Below are 16,119 nucleotides of genomic sequence, written 5' to 3'. Positions count from 1 at the left end.
GGCAGGGGGCTGGACTCAATGACCTTTCAAGGTCCCTTCCAGTTCTAGGAGATAGGTATATCTCCTATTATTATTATATTTTATTATTATTTAAATAAATGGTATTCTATTGTTTAACTGTGCAATTAATCCTGATTATTTTTTTAATCACTCCATTAATCGTGATTAATTTTTTTAATCGCTTGACAGCCCTAGTACTTTTAAATACCTTTTCTAGACGCCGCCAGGGTACCTCTTGAACATAGGTCTTGACGTACACCACATGACAATATGATGAAATGAAGTGATTGCAGATATCCAGGGCAAATTGTTCTACAGTTTGGATCTAAGAAAACAAATAACACATTAGAGAGCACCAATTATCTAATGTATATTGGCATACAGAATACAACATGCACAGTTTGTCTGGATCGCTGTAAATATTTTGAGTGAAAATGGATTTTGTTGTTGATATGGATGCCATTCAATTCTGGGTTTATAAAGACTGTCTTTCTACCCACCTAGTCAGCATGCACTGTAAACTACAATAGGAGCTAAAGATTCACATTCATCCCTTTTTCCTTAGGTAAAGTATCATTCACACAAAGGAAAGGAGAGGGCAGGTAGAATAACTGAATTGAGAGAAGCCACCACTGGTACCTGATCCTTAGAAAATGTAATATCAGAACATTCCTGGTAGGTAGTCTCATTGAACAATAAAAACTGCAGAACGCTAAAGGGTAAAGATGGGATTTCATAATGAGACTGAGAATTTGGTCCATAGTGTGGTATAATTAGGCTATATGGAATAAGCAGATTAAAAGAACAGCTGAAGCCACTGAACTGGAGGTAATGATACTTATTTTCTTTGAAAAGCTTTTTGAGATCTGCTGATGGAAAGCACTATATAAGAGCTAGGTATTATTCTTATTATTTATTATGAAAGAATGCACAGCTGTCCTACTGCAAAAGGTACCTGAAGACAGATGTGAGAACAGTGCTGCCTTTGTCAGACAAAAGACTACACCAGAAAACTGAAGGGAGGCCCAAACTTCCAAGTTTAAGATTCAGAATTGGATTCATACTTTTTCAAAGTTCAGGGGTAAAAGATCCTAGGGGTCCAAATGCAAAAGAAGATTCATGATGGAGGGCGGGGTTGTCAACCACACCTAAAAATGTCTTCCATGTATAAAATAACGATTATCCACACTTGTGCACCAAATACCAGATGAGAGAGTCAATGTTGTGTATGAAGAATTTAGTACTGGAAAAAGAAAAGATCCAGTTCAAAATCTTGAAGGGAGCTTCAGTGCCAAACTGGAAAGCAGGAAGCAAGAAAAACATATGAAAGAGAGTAGGAATTTTGCATTAGCCAAACTCTCTTCAACTTTTGCCTAGAGACGAGCTTCTCGACCTGGGTGAGCTTTGGAAGGGGATAGGACAGGGCAATGCAAGAGGAGAGAGGATCTTTTGAAATAGGTTGACAGTAGAAAAGTAAGAACAATGATCACTTCCAAACAAATCTGGGGCAACATCATAAATACCAGTCAGTACAATATTAAATAGAATCATTTTAAAATACCCCTTTGCATTTTGCCAAAGCTAAGACAATGTTCTTCATGGTGTCAGTAGGGATAACAGCAGAATTGTCTCCATGCAAGTACTCATTGACAGAATCCAGTCTAAGATGTACACAAGCTTCCACTTCTTTAATGCAATGTTTCTTGCCATCTCTTCTAATGCGAAGGAGTTTAATCACGTTCTTTCCATACTCGGAATTCAGGACTTCCACATCTTCATTCTGCAGTGAAAACACAGGCATTTCTTACTCAATGGAGATCACAATTATAAAGGAAGCCAGAGCCAGGCTCAGCTGGATTAAAAAGCTGTTTCTTTATCAATGGCGATCATTTTATTTTTGTGTTTACCCTGGAATACTACAATCAGTAAGGTCACACCCAGAAGAAGGTGAGAGGTTCTGGCAAGAAGGAAGAAACCATTTTAAGGAGATATTATTAATAGTAGTAGTGATATTTAATGTTTTTATTGTAAAAGCCTCAACTGTTATAGGCCCTGTTGCGCTGGGCACTGGACAAATACTCCATGTAATCTGTCTGTTGTCTGAACAAGGAGAGATATAATATGCCATTATGGCTATTAGACTTGATTCACCACTGTGTTACTTTTGGTTTATATGGAGTGTCACATGTTAGGCTGAAATCAATGGAGTTACACCAGCTTAAAACAGAAATTATACACTGTATAATTGAATGAGGCCCATTATTATGATGATGATTATTATTGTTTGTTATTTGTATTGTGGTAGTACCCAGGGACCCTAATCATGAAACAGGACCCCACTGTGCTACACACTTTGCAAACACATAAAAACAGACAGTCCCTGTCCTAAGGAGTGTACAGTCTGAGTATAAGACAAGAGACAATCAATGAATACAACAAATAGGAGAGGAAAAGGAAAAAATGAGATAAGATATTATCTCTCTCTCTGCACATTGCTCAGATGTTTGAGTAACAAACACCCCAGGCTGTAAATCTAAGTGACTACAAAATATTTGATGGAATGACTCTGGATTTATCTTCCTGTAGCTGAGATCATCCCTCACTCTGGAGCGTCAAGCCATGCCATTGGCTCAGATCTACACACTCATTTTCTGGCTTTCTCCTGGAAATAATGAATGCAACCAGCCAAAAGGTGTCAAACTCCTTTTAAATCTCTCCCCAAATTTGTAACAGCAACAAAATATAAGCAGAAGCAGTATGGTCTTCCATTATTTCAAAGCTACTAATGCCCTGGAACACACTTATTTCTCAGACTAAGGTTTTCTTTCTACATATTAACTTGGTTTATTTTTCTGGTTGGCATTTTTTCCCTATTACCTTTAAAAATATATTTAGGGTTTTCAGTTACTGCTGAGGTTTCTAGTAACAATCCAACTAAGTATTTAAAAGAACATATTATAATTATTATTAGTTATTACTTCAAAGCATCTACAGCCTGCTGAGTACTTCACAGAAAAGGTGTAAATGACAAGTCTTTAGTCCAAAGTCCTTGCTGTGTAAATGGTAGATCTGTTACACAAATGAGACTATAACATACACCAAGAAAAGAGGTGGTCAGAAAAGACTCATGTTGTCAATATATGAGGATATTGTTACTCCAGTTAGGCACACAAATATGTACTGGTCCAAAAATGGTGGAGTGGGTGGGTGGGATTTTGGGAGATCATAGGGTCCTAAGTAGTGATTTGAATGGATCAAGGATAGAGGTTTGACAAATGGATTTCAAAAAGATATGCCAAGCTATGGGGCAGGATGGAGGAAGGGGTGGAAGCACTTGTGGAAATAAAAAGGCAAAATGGGTATCAGATTGGCAAAGCAGAGGGTATGGCAAGAATGCAGAGGAAGATCAGGGGAGATATTTAGGCAGGTTTGTGACACACTGTGCCCCATGTGACACTCTGTGCTCCATGTTCACCATAAAATCAAAGAATCTCAGGGTTGGAAGGGACCTCAGGAGGTCATCTAGTCCAACCCCCCTGCTCAAAGCAGGACCAATTCCCAACTAAATCATCCCAGCCAGAGCTTTGTCAAGCCTGACCTTAAAAACCTCTAAGGAAGGAGATTCCACCACCTCCCTTGGTAACCCATTCCAGTGCTTCACCACCCTCCTAGTGAAAAGTTTTTCCTAATATCCAACCTAAACCTCCCCCACTGCAACTTGAGACCATTACTCCTTGTTCTGTCATCTGCTACCACTGAGAACAGTCTAGATCCATCCTCTTTGGAACCCCCTTTCAGGTAGTTGAAAGCAGCTATCAAATCCCCCCTCATCCTTCTCTTCTGCAGACTAAACAATCCCAGTTCCCTCAGCCTCTCCTCATAAGTCATGTGCTCCAGACCCCTAATCATTTTTGTTGCCCTCTGCTGGACTCTTTACAATTTTTCCACATCCTTCTTGTAGTGTGGGGCCCAAAACTGGACACAGTACTCCAGATGAGGCCTCACCAATGTCGAATAGAGGGGAATGATCACATCCCTCGATCTGCTGGCAATGCCCCTACTTATACAGCCCAAAATGCCATTAGCCTTCTTGGCAACAAGGGCACACTGTTGACTCATATCCAGCTTCTTGTCCACTGTAACCCCTAGGTCCTTTTCTGCAGAACTGCTTCCTAGCCATTCGGTCCCTAGTCTGTAACAATGAATGGGATTCTTCCATCCTAAGTGCAGGACTCTGCACTTGTCCTTATTGAACCTCATCAGGTTTCTTTTGGCCCAGTCCTCTAATTTGTCTAGGTCCCTCTGTATCCTATCCCTACCCTCCAGCATATTTACCACTCCTCCAAGTTTAGTGTCATCTGCAAACTTGCTGAGAGTGCAGTCCATGCCATCCTCCAGATCATTAATGAAGATATTGAACAAAACCGGCCCCAGGACCGACCCTTGGGGCACTCCACTTGAAACCGGCTGCCAACTAGACATGGAGCCATTGATCACTACCCGTTGAGCCCGACAATCTAGCCAGCTTTCTATCCACCTTATAGTCCAATCATCCAGCCCATACTTCTTTAACTTGCTGGAAAGAATACTGTGGGAGACCGTGTCAAAAGCTTTTATATGATTTTGATATATCCTGTACAAAGTATTCCTTGTGTGGTATCATGTGAAAACTCATAATCTGCTGACCATTATTATCTTGGTAAAATGTGTGTGGCAACTTTGCATGTAAAGTTATGAGACTACTGTATAGCAATGATTTTACAGTAACATGTTACAAAGTTAGAAATAAGGCTCAAACTAGTTTTTCAGAGACAAAGACACACTTGCAGGTCAGCAGAATGCTAAAGAGTCATTACTAAGGTCCTTCTTGAATCATGGGATGATTGTCAAATAATTGCAGCTGAGTTGTGGACAAGATATGGAAAATTGCAGAAAAGTATTAAAGGACCTTTATTAATTGCGGTAATTTGGAAAAGCCAGAGAAGACTTTACTTGTTTAAGAAAAGTTTTCTGGAACAATATAAACACTCAAGTATTATGTTATGCCTGATAATTTTTTTGATAACCAGACATTGTGCTGCAACCATATTGTAGTCATTAATGTGCAGGGCTGACAGCTCGAGCACCGCATGCACAGGGCTGGCAGCCTGAGCCCCAGCTGCTGGCAGCTCAGATAAATTAGGTTCTACTGCACTAATGGGGGAAAAAGTGTGTGTTGCAAATGCCAAAATGTACGCAAAATAGTGGACTGTGAAAAGTAAGCTAATTAAAATCAGAACTGCGGTGGAAGCCTAATATTGCGGGATCTGCAATTTCCGCAATATTGGAAATTAAGTAGGGCCTTAGTCACTACCTGTTTAACTGGAGATTCCCCAGCAGCGACGTTGTAAACAAAGTATTTACAATTCATCTGAAGGACAGCTGGCAGATCACATATGCAGTGGAACTGCTGACCCCATGACCCAGCAAAGACTTTTCCAGTACAAAGGGTCAGAGTATAAAAAAAGAGAGACAGTGACCACCTCATTACCTCTCCTCCCCCATCTCTACTCACGGCAGTGAGATCACTTGAAAGACGATAGCAGAATCATTGGATCAGGGGGAGTGGTCCTAATTGGTAATCTTTCCAGTTAGTATGGACTGCTGAAAGTTTTTTGAGGGAGAGAAACCTTTTTTATTTCAAATCTTATTTAGCTTGGTAAAGTTTAGGAATTAGTTTGCAGTTTTATCCCTTGTGTAACCACTTCTGACTTTTATGCCTTTATCACTTATAATCATTTCAAATACATTTTTCTCTAGTTCATAAACTTTTTATTCTTTTACCTAATCCAGTGTATATTTGGATTGAAGTGCTTTGGGACTCCACTTCAGCCAATAAGACTTGAGCATATAAACATTACCCTTTGTTGGAATGTCAGACCAATATGAGTTCATGCTCTAGGGTCTACTGAGCAGTATAAGATGCACATTCCTGGGAGGCAAAGCTGGGGTTGGGGAATTTGCAGGTGTTGCCCTGTATGTAGTTCATGAACGGCTGGGAGAACATTCATCTAACTTTGCTAGGAATGATTTTAAATGCTAATGGCTGTGCATGAGCAGAGCTTGGAGAGGCCACTTGTCATTAGCAAAGCAGTGTAAAAGGCACCCTGGGCTGGAGGGTTAAAGGGACACGGTGGTTCAACAATCCAGATTGTACCCTGGGGGGATGTCACAAGGGGCTATATGATGTACAATCTTGAAAGTAAGGACAAAAAGTTTGAGCTTGATGGTCAGCAGCACAATGGGGATCTGTAGGGGATGAAGTTAGGAGGAGGTGATAAGGGGGTGGGACAGTGATTAGAGCATGATGAAAGAAAGCAAAAAATGGATTATTTTCAATAATATCCAGAAAGAAGCAGCAGTTGCTGATCAGAGGTGCTGGATAAGGGGAGTGAAGGATAAGGAGGTTTCAACTGAGTGGTAGGGAGGCTAGTGGTGGTATCAGTCTTGATGGAGAGAAGAGGTAGTGGAAATAGTGTGGGAGGAAAATACTCCATTTATAAAAGTCTACAGCAGGTTCACTCTGTATTACATTGCTTTCTTTGTACTATAGCATAAGATGTAAGTGCTATATTGTAGTGTAGTCAGTAAGAAGTAGAAGATGATGAAGAAATGCTAAAGATACATATTCAGTGTCTTTGAGGTAGCATGGTATAGGACAATGATACCACTACAAGAGACTACCTCAAACAGGCAACTTCCTGCCTCAGTAAATTACCCTAAATTACTGCCAACTGTTTGCAGTACAATTCTGCCCCACCTTTAATAAAAAGGAAAACCTCTAATAATGAGCCAATTTTTGTTGGTTGCTTTAAAACAGTTTTGACTGTAAATGCTTTATCTGTACAACAACATGGACAAAAAAGGTTGCAATCTCCAATATAAGGTTGCAATTTTTTCTGTACTACTGATCACGCTATTCATACGATATACTTTACATGGTATATGCATCCTATTCCTTCAATATAGAATACAATATAATAATGAGAAAATAGGCTATTTCCATAGATTTTGCAACAGATGCATTACATTAAGTGTAATGCTGAGCACAGCTGGTACTAATTTTATATTTTATAATTATAATTTTATATTTATATTTTAAAACCTATCAATCAAATTGTTTTATTATTGAGATTAATTACTAAGATCAATGTGAACTTGAAGATGAAGTTCAGACTTCCAGTTGTCATAGTACCATTTGCTTTCCTACATATTCTTTGTATGGTGAGTTATTGCAGAGGGAGCAGAAGGACATGGTGCGAACCACTGCCGGAAGCGGCGTCTGACTTGAATGGAGCTAATCCCCAGATGCAGCTACCAGGAGGTGCCCAAACTGTAAGGGAACCCTGTTACAGGAGGCTGAGGGTGTTTAACACCTCCTGAGGGACATTCATCAGTTTGCTGGATTAGACCCAAAGGTAGTTGAAGCTGCTTAGCACGAGAGCTCCTCAGGCAATGTGTTTTTATTTCTGCAAGTAAATTCAACAAAAATGAAAACATTTTGGCCGCATCAGCACTTTTCATGGAGTCTTTCAGGTTTCTGTCAGAAAACTGAAGTTCCCAATGGTCAAAAACAAAGAGAAACAATCAGAGTGTATGTGTAAATAAAAATCTAGCTTTCGGGGTTGGTTGTTTTTGTTCATTAATGAAAACCAGAAAAAATAGATGAAAACTAAAATTTTCCCACAAAAATTTCCATTTTGTCAAAAGTAAAATTTTTATTGCCAAAAAAATTAATTAATAAAATTCAAGCAACTCTGTTCAGCACATTGAGGCCTCAGGGAAGCGACTGGCAATCGCTTTGAGTGTATATGAAACATTCCTCATTCCATCAACATCTGTTGAACAATTTCAATTTCATCTGTTCAAATTGTGTAGCTCTGTCATGATTACTTTGACTTGCTTTGTGGTATCACAGACAATTATAGCCGACTCACTGCATTGTGGTGATAGCTGACAGGGGATGAAACTGAATCAAATAAGAGAAATGCACTTCAGAAAACAACTCCTTTAAAATCTGGTATTTGCTCATTCTGTGCAACTGACAGAGAGACTCTTTAGAGAGTCGCTTTGCTTTGCTGTTACTTAGTTCCTCCATTGTCCCTGTGGGCCGCTGAAATTTCCTGCAGAAGTGAAGATGGCAACCAGGATGACGGTAAGTAAAGAACATATGCAGACACGTTTGGGAATGTGAAATTATTAAATAGCTGGATTACAGAACTGTACTGCACATCAATCAGTGTTTTCATCTTTTCTTCTTTGTAGGTAACCTTCAAGCTGTATGTCAGAGTGAAATGTAGATTACTGAAACCTTATTGAATTTCTTTGTAAATAACCCATCACTGCATTATGACTAACTGCAAAATTATCATTGGTTTACAAAGTATTAATTTCTTATGTCCACAGAGCTTCTAGGATCTGAAAAGTTCCTCTGAAGGCAGACTCAGTTTTACAAAGTATCCTTTTTTTTGTCCTTGTGATTCAGCAAAGATTTTTTTATTTTTTTTTTTACTCATGCACTGAACCTTTTGTGAATCACTCAGACCGTGCTTAGTTCTGCTTCATGTTTGCTTGCAGGCACTCCTACCTCTACCTCGTCTGGCCATTGTACCTCGGCAGTTCACATGCTCTCCAGCAGAAGCCTGGGTCTCTGTACTGTCATGGACTGATACAGGAAGAATCATTTCTGTGAAGAACTTACAGTTGACATTCTGGACAGGGCCAACAAGCAGGTGCAATACCACAGAGAGAGGATTCAGAGCAAGTGGAAAGGCACAGGCAGGCTGCAGAGTGCAGACTCCTGCTGTGCCTTCACAAGGGCCTAAGTCCCCTCCATGTTGCCATGTGCTGCATGCCAGGAATACTATGGACAATTCGGTGGTTGGATGGCTCGTGCAACCAGTACTTAGCAGAAGCTGGACAGGGCAAATCTATACCCAGCATACCTCCAACCTCATGCTGATCCCCTCCTCACTGCATGCCTCCCCCTCTACGCACACACTCCTGCAGGTCTCCACAGCTGTGCAGTTGTGGCAAGCACATGCTAAACACACAAGAAAAGGAAAGGAGAAACGTGCTAGAGGACACACAGAATTAGGGGATTTTTTTTTGATGGCACTGTTTGCACTGTTCAATGTTTGGTTTATACAGTTTGCTTTGTCACTGGTTGTGATCGTAGCTTATTATTATTGTTTTGGTGCTCTAGGGAAGCTGGTTTGCCTGGCAATGCTGTGATAGTGTATTTGTAATACAAGTAAAGGCTTTTATTTTATTAAGAAATTTTATTACTGTCACTGTATCATCTTCTAGTGTGCGTTTTGAATAATACACATAAACACAGGATACAGCACTAGTGGCAAGCTGTATCCAAACAGAAATTCTCATTATAGCTACGTACGTCAATCAGTAGAGTACAGCACAGTCCCCCCCATTACACCCAACCTGAGTGTGGGTGGCACAATTGAGCCTTATGTGTACAGCTGTTTTGTGCCATCCATATATTTGAGTATGTAAGGCTTCCTCCTTATTCTTCTGAGCATAATTGTTCTTAGCCCCTACATTTCTAAGCAACTTCAACTGTCCATAATCTACAGACTGTACTGTCACTTCCTTCCCTCCCCACATCTCTGACCATAAAGAAGTGAGTTAGAGACTGTTAATTTACGCTGTGTCTTGGCATTTTTCCTGTGGGTTCGGGTTAGAACTGTAATTTTTTTCATATGTGTTTACTGTATTTGAACATGTGTGTGGGAGAGATTTCAAGAAACCAATCAAGTACTGGCAATCTGTTCATCTCTTCTATTTGCATTATCCTTGTGCTCTATAACGGGAAGATGCTGTTTACAGTCTCACACTGTAGCCAAGCAGCAGGCAGAAATGTTCTGTGTATGCTAGAGAAAAAAATGGGGAAATGCAAAAATAGGTATCTATTTAAAGGCATGTGTCAGTTCATTTGCAATTTCAGTAGAGATTGTCCTAACCCACACAGTTTGGATCTGGGTTTTCAGCACTTCAAATTTAGGGGTTATTTGAATCTGAAGGTTTGGGATCATTTGCAAAATTTGGATACAGATTTGGATTCCGATTTCAGAAATCCAGCAGTCTTTAGACCTTAGGTTTAGGTGCAGGCTGATATCTCAGTTGCAGGGTTATACACTATTTGAGTTGTCACTGTTAGTTACTGGCATAGGGGCTGTCACCACTGCTAATGTTTCTGTGCCTTCGTATGGGTCCACTCCGTCTGAACCACTGATTCCCCCATGAGAATGTCTGCAAAGGAAGCTGATATTGCAAACGCCAATGCCCATCATCTGTAACTAGGTATAGATTTCCTTCCCTTTTCCTCCTTAGAAATAAGAACCAAACGGCACTCAAAAGTGTACAAAGTGCTTCACTGAAGAAATGGATACTTGGTTTATGAATCACACATTTGGGGGGGGGGTAGAAACAGGTGTAGCTGCAATGCTGGTTCTTTTTTATTTTAAACAGCTTTGACTATTTTTGTTTTCATTGTGTATATTTGCATGATAAATGGAAGGTATCTAGTGTCAACACAGAAAAATGTTAAGAAAGAACAGAACTCTGACGAATTCTAGGATCAATGAGATAAACTGTATAGATCTTTTAAAGGGATAAGACCTCAGGCAACCTAAGTGAAGCTCAGATTGTACTTCATTGATTCAGAAAGCCAGTACATGTTATATTCAGTCATCTAGACTTGAAATATCTACATTTTTTTAAATACATACATGTACATTTTTCTTTTAAAATCTGCCACTCTGTTGTCAAGCAGTTAAACACTGAACACAACAATATCTTCTGTTCTGGTGATTTAAAAAATATCCCAACTTTTGTTCTCCCTCTGCCGCCCACCTCATCCTCTGCCATGGAGTGAAGGTTCTGCTGCTGGAGGAGAAACCCAGTAGCAACCTCTTTCGGCTGCCTCTGAGAGGAGCCTGTTGAGATGAGGCTGCTGCTTCAAAAAGGCTGATGCCTCAGACCCGTTGTCTGGAGATGGGGGAGAGCTGGTTGCCTGGCTTCTTTTCTAGGAACCCTGGAGTCTACTTCTCCTCAGTGCCCAGGTGAACGTGGCTGTTCTGGCAGGGGGGCACTGTCCCCCTCAGACAAAATGAGAATATGAAAACAAAGTAAAGCTGGCAGTGTCAAAATCAGACACAAGAGGGCAGATCCTTTAGTTGGAATAAACTGTACTATGACAATTTACACTGGTTGAGGATCTGTCCCAACATGCCTGACACAAACTCACAAAAGCAAGAAAATGTCAAGTTAAGCCACCTCACAGTATATACCTTCTACTTGTCTTCTCATAAGCACACACCTTACCATCATCACCACCACTACTGGACACCACTGATCACACACCACAACTTGAGCACTGGCCCCCCACCCTTTCTGCACACATGCCTTTACCAGATTATTTTCCCCTGCACTGGTGGTTGTGGATGTTTGGTGTAATAGTTAATTGTGTTGGGAGAGGGTAGTTTGGCAAAGGGGCAGTTAAATGGGGGTGATGGACGATTGCCATCCTTTGCTGGGGAAGGGAGAGTTAAGCAAATTCAAAGCACAGAAAAAAACCTAAAAGTGCATGAAATTTCACACCCATTGGCCACCTACTTTTAAAGAGAAGCAGGAATTTATTTCCCCTTTTAAGCCCATTTTAAAACGTAATCCTAACTCCTGATTTGCTACCAGGTGCCTCCAGAATAACAGAAACTATATTGCAGCTTTAACAATGGAAGCATTCAGCGATGAGCTGGAGGGCTCAGAGGGGCTCCTTGCTAAAATTCTGTCATCAAATGGAAAGGAGTTATGAGGAAATTTCCCCTGCTTTAGATGGGGTCAACCCCTCTCCACTGATGATTGTACCAACTTTCAGGCATTTAAAAAAGCAAAAAATCTAGGGAAGGACAGTGTGGACCCCCTTATAGGCTCCCTCCCCCATTTCAAACTACACGAGCTGAACGCTCCACTTCACTATCAGTTCACTTAGTGCAATTCTCAGGACCAAAGCAGAAACATTTCCAGTGAACTGCATGTCACGTAAGCTTGTTTGCTAAGCAGTGATTCTGCTCTGGCTGCGGTTACAATGACAGAGGGTTATTCCTGAAGTGAGCAATGAATGGATTCTTGGCCGGTCTATTCTCTCCAAGCGTATACACCCTTGGCCAATCACCACGCTCCATAATTATCCCCAGAAACAACTCCACCCGCATATTAATTTCTATTAATTGTTGAGTGGCTCTGATTATACCTTTCCTTTTTAGGTTCTGAGAAAAATACCTCACTGAATTACTCAGCCCCTAATTTTATTAAAAGGCATGAAGCTATCAGTGCCCAGGAGCTGGTGGTACAGCATTGTCAGCAGTCTGCCTAGTCTGTGTGATTTCTCACCACAGGAGATCAAGAACAGCCCAAGCCTAACTGTGCACAGCACATGATGCAAGACTTGCTTTTTCACAACATCCTTCCTACAATGACAAGGCTACAGAAAGACCAGACTCCATAGATACAGATAGAAAATGACAGAGAGAAGGGGAAAAGAAATTAAAAACACAAGGAAAAGTGTGGGGGAAAATCTAGCAGTAGAGAGTAGAGACCGTTCAATATACTATGATCCCAAACTGGAACTTCATACCTTGATTAGGTGTATGAAGTGATTAGGTACTTTATAAATACCAGTTTAGATTAAATAGTTTTATACTGAGTTATTGGACAAAGAAACCTGTATCTTCAAGGTCAGAATGGATTAAAAGACCAGTTCTTCCAGGCTCCGAGCAGGAAGTCCTCAGAACCTTTCTGGCCTTTGCCTGAGGGCATGTATACTTGTACCCTATAGAACATACTACTTATCAGCTCAGGGATCCACCAAAGACATTTAAGACTTGAGATCTATATATGAGTTAAATTTGATCATTTCTATTTTAAGTAGGTTAAATTGTTGAGTATATATTTTTCCATAGGGTTTTTAATCCATTTACCTAAGTGTAAAGCACCTTCTATATTTATATTAGATATGTGAGGTATGTTTTGTGAGGTATATTTGATGTGTTAAATATTTTTTAATGAAACTGTAAAATAATAAAAATGAGCATAAGGAAAAAAATTATCCAGCTTGTTGTTGACAAAAGGTTAATGTACAGTGTAAGTGATGTCAGTGATGCCTGTTGATTTTAGTCTTACTTCATTGTTTTTACAATTTTGCTGATCTTAGATTTGCACGAGATGTTTGGGGACAATTATAAGTTTCTTGAAAGATAAGTAAAAGTAAGGAATGTGCTCCCATCCAATGGGCCAGTTTGCAGTGCTGGGACAAAGTTAAAACAGTGCAGGCTTCTAAGAGCAGAATATTGTCCTCACTGCTACCCAGGACCATTCAAAGCTGGATGTGAAAGGAGGCAACTGTAATTCAGATTCCTACCCGCTGTTCATTGGAGAAGTGAACAGAGATGTGAGGGGGATTATGGTGGTGTGTGTGTTTTAAGTCACGTAGGCTACATTTTACAGTATTGAAACTTCACTGGAGTATGATGCAAGTCATTAGAAGGGACACCCCTCTCTTAAAACCCAGATTGGCCTTCATCCCAGGCTGATACTGGGAAAACTTGCCTTCTGTAATTTGGCGGCATCAGAAAAGTAGACTCATGACAGTGGAGTGATAGACAATGTTATTTTATATATTTTTAAAAGTCCTTCAATGTTTAAAGGTTCTTGTGTTCTTTTGATTCTTGCATCCCTTGTTTTGGGTCATTGTCCTGCAATGTATCCCAGATTTGGGCTTTGGCGACTGAAAGGTGTTGAATACTCTGAACTGCCTGTGATATGCTCTAAAACTCAGAAGGCAGCAGCTTAAGAACATCCCCATTATAGAACAGTCCTATAGAATATAATAGAGATGAAACCAGCATGGTTCTATATACATGTAATAGGGTTCTATAAAACATATAGACTTAATGAATGATCTCCCTTCCATTGGTGCTGCAATATTATCTGTTCCCCAGTCTCTGAAGGAGGCAGGTCATTCTCGATACTGACTTAGCAGCCCTGAATCTGGAAGGATTTTCTTCTCCCTGCTTTCCTCTCTGGCTTTTAAGGGTAGCACGGCAGAATCAGGAAACCACTAACTTCTGCTGAGGTCACTGTGTGCAGGAGAGAGCAGTTATTACAATTGTTCCCAGTTGCCCAAGGGCCCTGCCTTCCCTTCTGCTGTGCAGTCACCTGTGCAAGTGTAACACTGACAGACCTCGGTTGCCAGTAGGCAGGATTGAACTGGGGACCTCTGGAGCTTAGTGCATGAGCCTCTACCGCATGAGCTAAAAGCCAACTCTAGAGCAGACTCATTTATCTCTCTAAGTGGTCTTGGTGCCACTAGATGGGACAGAATACCACACCCAGGAGGTGTGTGGGTTACACAAGAAGGCAAGGGATTGGGGAAATGAGAGTGAAGAGGAGAGGAGAACTCAGGAGATGAGAACTGGAGGAGGACAGAGCAAGTCAGGGAAACAAAAACAAGAGAGGAGAAGACAACTGATGGAGAGAGAGAAACAATAGGATGGGAGTGAGGTTGCAGCAGGCAGGAGAGGTGAAGGGCCAATAGCAGTGGACGTGGGGAATGAGGGTGAGAGAGATACAGAGGGTAGACGGACAATGTGGGAAATAGAAAACCCAAGACAGGGGGGAAGAGAACAAGATGGAAAGGGGAGGCCTCCCTGAAGGGTGGGGAAAATGTAACAGAGAATCCAAGGAAGGAGTGAAAGGAACTGGACCTGGGGAGAGAACGTGCTCTTAGGGCTGGGGAGAGCAGACTCAGAAGGGGAGAAGGCAACCTGAAGAAAAGAAAAATGAAGGAGATGTACAGAGAATCCCCAAGGTGGAGGGGAATGGGAGAGGTTAGAGGCCATGGGGCAGGATAGCAAAGAACCAGGAGAAGGAGAAACAATTAGCACTTGCTGTTTATTGCACTTTCCTTCTCTATAACTCACTGCACTTAACAAAAATGGTTAAGCATCATTCACCCCATTTTAATGATGGAGAAGCTCAGGCAAAGAAGAGATTACAATGAAAGACAAACTAAAGTAACTTGTGCTGCTCAGTGGCAGATTCAGGGGTAGAACCCAGACGTCTCCATATAAACATCTTGGAGAAAGAGAGAAAAGGTTTCACATGGAGAAATAAATACAGAAATAAACACCTGAAAAGAATATAAGATCAGAAAAAGCTAAATGGTGGGGGGGATGACATCAAGAAACAGGAAAAAAAATCAACTGAGGTATAGATAAAATTGTCTAGAACCCCAAATCCTCCTTTTTATATCTGCAAGCACCAGTGATGATTGAATTTGCTAAAAATCAGAAGGAAAAGACCATGACTTAAATAGTGACACAAATCAATTCATTAGTGTGAACTTAGATTGACCCAAAAGTAAAATCTTGTAATAATAAGCTTAAACCCAACAGATCCATTTTATAAACATTCCAGTGACAGCAGTAGGTTTTAAAGAAATAAAGCACTCCCCTGCAGTGTTTTGCAACTCAAACGTTACAGCAGAGAATCTGAAAATGAAAGTAACTTCATTCATTTGCACTGCCCTGGCTGAGAGAAATGCACAAATTAAATAAAGAGCACAAATAATGATAAGCAAGCTGGGTTCTTTACATTCTTTCATTTGGGTGTTGTTAGTAAATGCCTTTGTTTACAACCGGTAGCTTTTTAGGTTACAGATAAAACTCAAAGTCAGGTTATAAACACTGCTGTTCAGAAGTTTTACCTTATTTCATCTTAGCCCCCTAACACATTCTTTTCCATTCAATTTTAGATGCTAAATAGGTCAAGTTTAATTGCCAATGAACTGTGTTGCTAAATTGATTTGACAGCTTCAAAATAAATAGGTGATCACAAAAATATACCTTAACATTTAACATCACTGCTTCTCACTGCATTGAGAGAACATTTGTAAAACTTCTACAAACTTACTGGCAGGTGACACACTGCAGGCTGCTGCATTGTTAGCTCTTGGATGGTTGAGAAGAGTAAGAACAGCTACAGCAGCTGCTGCACTATAAG

At 40.5% G+C, this 16,119-nt stretch overlaps 1 protein-coding gene across 1 annotated transcript in view; it reads right to left on the bottom strand.

Annotated features, from left to right (window-relative positions):
• Window positions 1-16,119, bottom strand: part of LOC120370465 (uricase-like) — a 31,277-nt gene extending 15,158 nt beyond the window's left edge. Inside the window, exons 1-3 of the mRNA XM_039485240.1 lie at window positions 16,030-16,119; window positions 1,562-1,780; window positions 209-325 (exon numbers count right to left, since the gene is read on the bottom strand). Of these exons, the coding sequence (XP_039341174.1) occupies window positions 209-325; window positions 1,562-1,780; window positions 16,030-16,059 (366 nt within the window). The 5' untranslated portion in view covers window positions 16,060-16,119. The remainder of the gene's footprint in view (window positions 1-208; window positions 326-1,561; window positions 1,781-16,029) is intronic.

The sequence above is a fragment of the Mauremys reevesii genome, linkage group 8 (genome assembly GCF_016161935.1).
Source record: "Mauremys reevesii isolate NIE-2019 linkage group 8, ASM1616193v1, whole genome shotgun sequence".
In the NCBI taxonomy this organism is placed as follows: Eukaryota; Metazoa; Chordata; order Testudines; family Geoemydidae; genus Mauremys; species Mauremys reevesii.
This window is presented reverse-complemented; position numbering and strand designations above follow the sequence as displayed.